The following is a 9606-nucleotide window of genomic DNA, read 5'->3' on the forward strand; positions in this document are numbered from 1 at the left end:
TGGGGAAGAAATGTTCCAGAATACGCTGCAAATGCTCGCCGAAAAAACCCTCGTTCATGATGAGGAACTGATAGACATTAATGAAATCGACGATAATAATGCCTACGAAGACGTCGAAACGAGTCCCATTGCCAACGAATCATCAAACGAATACGAGCCGGACGAGAAGAAAAACAAAAGGGTACGACTATATTTCTCTGGATTACAAAATTAGAGCTGTCAATCTGGCCAAAGAACATCCAGGCTGGAGTCTCAAAACTCTACAAAAAAAGGGGTGCTCTCGTTTGACAAATATGGGCTATTTATCCAGGTGGGAAGAGCAAATCAACCGTGGCGGTAGCAAATTTGATAAATATTGTACCATCGATTCATGGGTGCATGATCGCTTCGTAGAAGCTCGACAAAACTTCCAGCAAGTTACTACCAGAAACCTGCAACAGTGGGCCTTGGGCGCTGCAAGTCAGTTCCCAGATTTCAACTTCAAAGCTTCAAAAACATGGGTCACCGAATTTAAAAACAAGCATCGGATTCGGCAACGGAAAATCACAAAATTTGTTTCCCGGAAAGAGACGGCTACCCAAGACTAATATATATGGATTTGAATTACACAAAAAAAAAAAAAAATGTATGGCGCGAGATTCGATCCGGCAACCTTCGGATTACGAACCCGAGCGCTTACCGCTGCGCCACGACGCTGTAGGAACTCATAAATCGTAGAGAGTATTTCACCGCAACGGTTTCTTTTAACTGCCGATTTTCTCAGTAACGGCTGAGAAGCGCTTCTTGGTGCTTTGCCACATTACACCTCTGGCCATGAGCTTTTATTATGCGCAGTATGAATCGAATCTGAATTTCACAATTGGCGGCCTCCCCTTGTTAGTTTCAAAACGTGCATTAGCAACGCTTTGTATCTCAGACTCTCGCGTGTGAAACACAAACAAACGTTATTTTGCTTCAGTTTTGTCTCCTAAGAACCACCTGACCGCTTCAGTTACTTCTTGTCTTCCGACATTCTTTCGTATTTCCACCATGTCTCTTTTTTTCTTTCTTCAGACCATTTCACACATATTCTCTTACTGATTCTGCACTGGAATTCTAAATTTAACATTTTCTTTCTTTCTTTTGCTTATACGTTGTGTATTTCTAAATCCTTTTTCACTTCTAGGATCCATCCTGTAATCCTCCTACTCGTTTTTGAACAGAATCGATTACATGCGAACATGTAAAATGTCCCTAAAATAAGCCCCTTTTGCAAGAAATTTTGACGCAGGAAAAAGTGTTAGTGCTGTCTGGCCATACTCAAGAACAGGAGACGCTTTCATTTCACAACGGCAAGAAATAGTGGCATCAACAAACATTTCGATGAATCTAAGCTAACGGCAATTTTTACAAGTTTTTTAACATGGCTGATGAGTGTATACGCAGATCACTTTGAATGAAGATCTAGCCCTCACACTGAAAGCCTAATATCTGTCCACGCAAAACACGAAATATAACTCACAGCGTGCAGTCTTGACGTCTCGCCAGCACTAAGTTACCTTACGAGCTACAAGGCCACGCAAAGAATCCAAAGTTCTTGTGCTGATGGCTTTTTGTCTTCGATTTGAGTAATAATCTCGCTGTAAAGATCGTGCTCTAGTCAAGTACAGGTATAAGGATTAACATAAGAGCACGTATGCTGATCGGTTACAATAATGATTTCATAAATGACAGGCAAAGAAAAATAAATGATAGACGTTTAGTGGAATTCATGATCATTAATACCCAGTTAAAAAGTAGTAACAAATAACAGATTACACTCTCCCCGTGATGAACCACACGGTATGAAAGCCCATCATATATGAAAAGGAAAAGAAAAGAAAACTCTATGCATCACACCAGAGTAATTTAAACAATATAAAATCAGGGGTAGTAAACGAATATAGCACACGCTAACCTCATATATGGACAAGTGAAATACTGGTATTGCACCGCAAGCATGGGACAGGAACCATCTCTTTGAAAATCTGAAGTTAAGTCTAAACGCGAATGAAGGTACAGCTACGGACTTGAATTCGTTGCAAGAAAAATATTACGCCGAGCAGCTCAAGCATGCTACAGTCTTACCTCAGTTCAAATACACATCGTCCACAAGCCAGCTCGACCGCCGCCGAGAAGCAGGAAAAAACACAGTTCTCCACACAAAGCAGACATTGCGTTTGTGTTCGTTCAGTGAGCCATGCCAACAAGCGAATCTCCCTCTGCAGCCCTGCCGTTGTCTTGTTTACCGTACCTCCCAAGTATCTCCTAACAAACGCACGTTCACTTTACAAGTCAAAGACTGTAGTACATTTATAAATCAATAATCCAGGTACAAAATGTCATTTTAAAAGAAATGCGGCTCAGAATAAATAGCTTAAAAGGTAGCTTTTTAACGAATGATTTTAAAGTTTCACACAGATACTTAAGACCTGTTTTGTCAGCATACCGTCAATCGAGGGGATATAAAGTGCAAATTGTCGACAGCGAGAAAAGCGTTTGTGAAAAGGGGAAATTCTTTAATGTCAAATACGTATAAAATTAAGTTTTACAAGGTCTTTTCTGATGAAATTGTGTAGAGTGTTGCATTCCATGGAAATGAAAAAAGAATAAAAGCTTTTTAAATGCTGTGCTATAGAAGGATGCTGAAGACTACATAGGAAGATCGAATGGCTAAGCGGAAGGTATTGAAGCGAACTGGGGAAGAAAGAAATTTAGGGCACAACCTTTCTCAAAAGGAGAGACAGAAGGGATCAGTTGAGAGGACAAATCCCGAGATATCAGTGGATCGTTCATTCGGTGATGGCGGAGAGACAGGGAGCGGGCAATGGGAGGGGGTAGAAATAATAAAGGCAGATCAAAGCTTGAATATAGTAAACAGGTTATAATGGGTGTAGGTTGCTGTACACTACAGAACATTAAAATTGCTACACCAAGAAGAAATGCAGGTAATAAACGGGTATTCATTGGACAAATATATTATTCTAGAACTGACAAATGATTACATTTTCACGCAATTTGGGTGCATAGATCCTGTACCCAGAACAACCACCTCTGGCCGTAATAACGGCCTTCATACGCCTGGGCATTGAGTCAAACAGAGCTTCGATGGCGTGTACAGGTACAGCTGCCCATGCAACTCAACAAGATACCACAGTTCATCAAGAGTAGCGACTGGCGTATTGTGACGAGCCAGTTGCTCGGCCACCATTGACCAGACGTTTTCAATTGGTGAGTGATCTGGAGAATGTGCTGGCCAGGGCAGCAGTCAAACATTTTCTGTGTCCAGAAAGGCCCGTGCAGGACCTACAACATGCGGTCGTGCATTATCCTGCTGAAATGTAGGGTTTAGCAAGGATCGAATGAGGGGTAGAGCCACGGGTAGTAACACATCTGAAATGTAACGTCCACTGTTCAAAGTGCCGTCAATGCGAACAAGAGGTGACCGAGACGTGTAACCAATGGCACCCCATACCATCACGCCGGGTGATACGTCAATATGGCGATGGCGATGTGCGTTCACCACGATGTCGCGAAACACGGATGCGACCATAATGATGGTGTAAACAGAACCTGCATTCATCCGAAAAAATGACGTTTTGCCATTCGGGTACGCAGGTTCGTCGTTGAGTACACCATCGCAAGCGCTCCTGTCTGTGATGCAGCGTCAAGGGTAACCGCAGCCATGGTCTCCGAGCTGATAGTCCATGGTGCTGCAAACGTCTTCAAACTGTTCGTGCAGATGGTTGTTGGCTTGCAAACGTCCCCATCTGTTGACTCAGGGACCGAGACGTGGCTTCACGATCCGTTACAACCATTCAGGTAAGATGCCTGTCATCTCGACTGCTAGTGATACGAGGGCTTTGGGATCCAGCACGGCGTTCCATATTACCCTCCTGAACCCACCGATTCCATATTCTGCTAACAGTCATTGGATCTCGACCAACGTGAGCAGCAATGCCGCGATACGATAAACCGCAATCGCGATAGGCTACAATCCGACCTTTATCAAAGTGGGAAACGCGATGGTACGCATTTCTCCTCCTTACACGAGGCATCACAACAACGATTCACCAGGCAACGCCGGTCAACTGCTGTTTGTGTATGAGAAATCGGTTGGAAACTTTCGTCATGTCAGTAAGTTGTAGGTGTCGACACCGGCGCCAACCTTGTGTGAATGCTCTGAAAAGCTAATCATTTGCATATCACAGCATCTTCTTCCTGTCGGTTAAATTTCGCGTCTGTAGCACGTCATCTTCGTGGTGTAGTAATTGTAATGGCTAGTAGTGTATTTATGTAGAGATACTGAACAGGTTAACATAGGTTAATCATGAAGAGCTGTAGCAAACCAATCTCCAGACTGAAGATTAGAACAACAACGTCATTTATCATATATGTACGTTCAAAAACATCGGTTTTCCTTTCCTTGCTATTTTCACAATTTTTTATATTGTTATATATTTCAGCACTGCTTCTTAATTTTTCTCTTTATATTATGTTGGTGCATAAGTTCGTATCGTTTTTGTTTTGCATATTGGTACTCCAGTAACTATGGGTTTATTTATCGACTGTCATTTTCATTTGTAGTTCACTGCTGCAATTTAAGTTTACATACCGTCATTTTGTCATTTGGAGATAGTGATTGGAGCTGTGGATGCTAGAAAATGGAGTGCCAAGTGGAGAAATCGGAACATTTCCGACGTAGCATTCTTTTTGAGTTCAACAGAGGGGTTACAGCAGCGGAGGCCACCAGAAACATTTGCGGCGTGTTCAGGGATAACGATATTGGACAGAACACGGCAAGAAAATGGTTTTCTCGTTTTGAGGAGGACTTTTGACATTAATGACTTTCCACATTCAGAAAGACATTCGGGGTTTTATGAATATCGGTTAAAGGCATTAATCCACAATGATTCACGTCAGCGTACTCGAGAAATGGCACATGTAATGAATGGTGATCGTTCCACCATTGTGCGAGATCTGCATGCAACTGGGCAGGTTCAAAATTAAAGTGTATGGGTAAAGTTGTAAGTAGGCTGTTTAGGTTTTTTTATTGGTAACGCCACCTCTGTATAAAAATCACTGGCTGTGCTGTGTGCAGTCTGTGTCTAGTTTGCATTGTTGTCTGCCATTGTAGTGTTAGGCAGCTGGCTGTGAACAGTGCGTAGCGTTGCGCAGTTGGAGGTGAGCCGCCAGCAGTGGTGGATGTGGGGAGAGAGATGGCGGAGTTTTGAAATTTGTCATGAACTGCTATATATATTATGACTATTGAGGTAAATACATTGGTTGTTCTCTATCAAAATCTTTCATTTGCTAACTATGCCTATCAGTAGTTAGTGCCTTCAGTAGTTCGAATCTTTTATTTAGCTGGCAGTAGTGGCGCTCGCTTTATTGCAGTAGCTCGAGTAACCAAGATTTTTGTGAGGTAAGTGATTTGTGAAAGGTATAGGTTAATGTTAGTCAGGGCCATTCTTTTGTAGGGATTTTTGAAAGTCAGATTGCGTTGCGCTAAAAAATATTGTGTGTCAGTTTAAGCACAGTCTTATACAATTGTTAAAAAAGGGGACGTTTCAAAGTATGCTCAAAACCAAAATCACGAAAATCTGTGGGTGGCCATATGCTGCTTGTGTTTGTGTGAGCTCCTAAGGGACCAAACTGCAGAGGTCATCTATCCCTAGAATCGCACACTACTTAAAGTAACGTATGCTAAGAACAACACACACTGATGTCCGAGGGAGGACTCGAACCTCCGGCGGGAGGGGCCGCGCAATCCGCCACATGGCGCCTCTAACCGTCTTGTTCGACATTAATCGGCTTCTGAACAACACCGACTATTCCTATCCTGTATTGTTATTGGTGATGAGAAGTGGTGTCTTTATTCTAACACAAGGAAAAGAAAGGAATGGTGGAGCCCAAATAAAGCAGCAACTCCCCATACAAAAACCTCTGCGCATCCACAAAAGTTGACATTACACATCTGGTGGAACAGGGAGGTGTAGTCTAATAAGAATTGATAGCCCCAGGCAACGTGCAACCACCACTGCTGACATTTGTTGACAATAACGGAGACGTCTTGCAGACGCAGTCCAAGAAGAACGACCAGGAAGACTGCGTGAAATGCTTCTGCTCCACGATAATATCCTCTCGCTGACAGGTTGAAAATTAACGACACTTCGTCATTGTACATGGTACTTAAAAACATTTAACTAGAATTATTTTAAAGAGAGAATTCAAAGATGATAAACTGTTGGTATGGGAACGATGAGTAGGTATTAAAATCCATGGAGATAAATTAAAAACTTTAAGGTTTGCCGATGACATTGTAATTCTGTCAGAAACAGCAAAGGACTTGGGAGAGCAGTTGAAAGGAATGGACAGTGTATTGAAAGGAGGGTATAAGATGAATATCAACAAAAACAAAACAAGGATAATGGAATGTAATCGATTTAAGTCGGGTGATGCTGAGGGAATTAGATTAGGAAATGAGACACTTAAAGTAGTAAAGGAGTTTTGCTATTTGGGGAGCAAAATAACTGATGATGGTCGAAGTAGAGAGGATATAAAATGTAGACTGGCAATGGCAAGGAAAGCGTTTCTGAAGAAGAGAAATTTGTTAACATCGAGTATTGATTTAAGTGTTAGGAAGTCGTTTCTGAAAGTATTTGTATGGAGTGAAACGTGGACGATAAATAGTTTAGACAAGAAGAGAATAGAAGCTTTAGAAATGTGGTGCTACAGAAGAATGCTGAAGTTTAGATGGGTAGATCACATAACTAATGAGGAGGTATTGAATAGAATTGGGGAGGAGTTTGTGGCACAGCTTGACTAGAAGAAGGGACCCGTTGGTACGACATGTTCTGAGGTATCAAGGGATCACCAATTTAGTACTGGAGGGCAGCATGGAGGGTAAAAATCGTAGAGGGAGACCAAGAGATGAGTACACTAAGCAGATTCAGAAGGATGTAGGCTGCAGTAGGTACTGGGAGATGAAGAAGATTGCACAGGATAGAGTAGCGTGGAGAGCTGCATCAAACCAGTCTCAGGACTGAATACCACAACAACAACAATGGGAACGGTAATCTTTGAGTGGTAAGGTTGAAATGGTTCTGAGCATTATGGGACTTAACATCTATGGTCATCAGTCCCCTAGAACTTAGAACTACTTAAACCTAACTAACCTAAAGACATCACACAACACCCAGTCACCACGAGGCAGAGAAAATCCCTGACCCCGCCGGGAATCGAACCCGGGAACCCGGGCGTGGGAAGCTAGAACGCTACCGCACGACCACGAGCTGTGGACGAGTGGTAAGGAAACGTAAGCATAAATAGATAAAACTTTATGAAACACGAGGCAAAACAGCAAATACGTCAAATGGGTAAGGTGTATGCAATACGGGGAAATCCGTTAAAAACGGGAGAAAAAATACCGGAGACAGCAGAAATTGTGGGAAAATGTAGCATACTTGGTTACTGTACTGAAGGTAGGACTCGTTCTTCTGTTATACTTTATTTTTTCTACATTATCACACGGTCATTTCACAATACTGGTTTCGACAAGCCAGTGAAAATTTTTCAGATACTCAACGGATAAAGGCAGGGTGATTGAGCTGCCCCTGCCTATGGATTTTATGCAACCCACAACGTCTTCAAATACGACGCGCATGATTTTCATATTCTCTCACTAGCTATTAGCCCTTCAGGAAAAATAAACAGGACCTTTTCGTAGGAAATTTAATGTAGCTAAATTTTTTATCAGGATACTTTTTCGCAGGAGGCCACGTTTTTCGAGTCATTCAAGAAAACCCCATTTGAAGGTCACTTTTGTACGTTATCCTCGAATAATTCGACAAAACTGCACCCTCTAGCGAAAACGTATCCCTGTGCAATATTTAACTACATTGAATTTCCTACACTTTTACTGTAGGACAAACAGTTTGCTCATAGTGGGCGAGACAATATGAAAAACGCGTGTGTGGTATTTGAAGGCAGGTTGCATAAAACCCATAGGTAGGGGCAGCTCAGTCACTGTTTATAAGCTATAAAAACTGATTATAGATTTAAATGAAGGTGTACTTAACGGCGTTCGCAGCTTTTCCACTGCGTGCATCTGTCGGTAATAGTTCCTGTGATGAACAGTGGGTAGTGAACAGGAGCAATTATTACTCTGATGTGAGTGGCCGATCACATTGCTTGTTTCTGATTTTCTATGCTCCAGAACTAAGGCTTTTTTCACTTGCAGCTGTTTAAAGTGTGTTATTTCAGGTGTGCTGCTGAGTTCAGCCCTAACCATAACCACGGAAATTGCGGTATATTACGGAAAACTAGTCGAATGTTTGTGACAATCAAGATTATAAATGTATTTTTGGTCCCAACTTGACTACAACGTCAAAAATAGTGAAATATGCATAGGAAACGTGGTAGAAAAGCCAACAGAAGCACGCAACGGATGAGCTGGGGACTCCCTAAGTGCACTTTAGCCGTTATGAAAGAAGATAATCGATTAATTAATACATCTGCATGGGCGATATGTCAATTTTCTCAGCGAGATTAGTTTCCGGATAGCTCTCGTATTTAGATGCAAATGCCAATTTCCAGACCTTACTGGTTTTGCGCTTCCTGTGCAGTCGACGAGAACTACAACGCTACGACGACGCCGCTGCCGCCGCTCTGGAGCTTCACGACGCGGCCGCCAGGCGGCAGCACCAGCAAGAGCCCGGCCGCGGACGGCGGCGGCTCCACTCAGCGAGCGAGTGTGGCGCCCTCCACGACCACACAGCAGGCGCGGCCCACGACCACCGAGAAGGCGCGTTCCAGCACGGAGGGGACGCGGCCCACGACCATGCTGCGGGCGACAACGGCGCCACCGGCAACCGAGACGACGACGGCGACGACCGCGTCCTACGTCGGCTCCACAGAGTCCGAGTCCGCGACGGACGAGGGGACGACCACGGAAGCGGTGGCGACGACAACCGAGCCGGTGACGACGGAGGTCGTCACCACAGAGGCTGCGGCCGAGAACAGCATAGCGGAGTAGGGCGACTGCAGAGGCCGCTTGATTGTTCTCCCTGACGAGTTTCGCCTGTCCTCCGACAGGAAAACGACGAATTTGATTGTGGTCTAATACACTGCTGTTATTTTCATGACAGTACGCGATATCTTCTGCATTTTCCATGGCACCATTAACGTTCACTCGTAACATGCGAGAGCTAACGTGACATTTTTGTATTCACGAATTTACGTAAATTTTCTTTTCCTGTGCTATCCTTCTCCGACATCGCCAAATGTCAGTAATATTGGCTGAGATTACCATACTCAGGTATTCTTCTTCCTGTCCACTGTAGGTGGTCTTCTTTCAAAGTTACAGTATTCTTTACGTTTTATTATATCAACATTCGAACGTCTGTCTGTTCATTCATCTCCCGTATCACTCGTGTCATTCGATATCATGTCTCTGACGTAACAACCATTTAGTTTGCTTTGCCGAAGATATTACCACTCTCACGCCTGGAACAGAGATCGATAGGACCTATCTAAAACAGTACCCCCAATTGGTCCCCATTATCTCTGGGACTTTCTGTAGCTCGG

At 43.4% G+C, this 9606-nt stretch overlaps 1 protein-coding gene across 1 annotated transcript in view; it reads left to right on the top strand.

Annotated features, from left to right (window-relative positions):
* The window catches only part of LOC126199399 (venom allergen 3-like), a 160064-nt gene extending 151009 nt beyond the window's left edge, over positions 1 to 9055 (top strand). Inside the window, exon 4 of the mRNA XM_049936318.1 lies at positions 8646 to 9055. Coding sequence (XP_049792275.1) covers positions 8646 to 9055 — 410 coding nt within the window. The remainder of the gene's footprint in view (positions 1 to 8645) is intronic.
* The last annotated feature ends 551 nt before the right edge of the window (positions 9056 to 9606 follow it).

This window comes from Schistocerca nitens, chromosome 8 (genome assembly GCF_023898315.1).
Source record: "Schistocerca nitens isolate TAMUIC-IGC-003100 chromosome 8, iqSchNite1.1, whole genome shotgun sequence".
NCBI lineage: Eukaryota > Metazoa > Arthropoda > Insecta > Orthoptera > Acrididae > Schistocerca > Schistocerca nitens.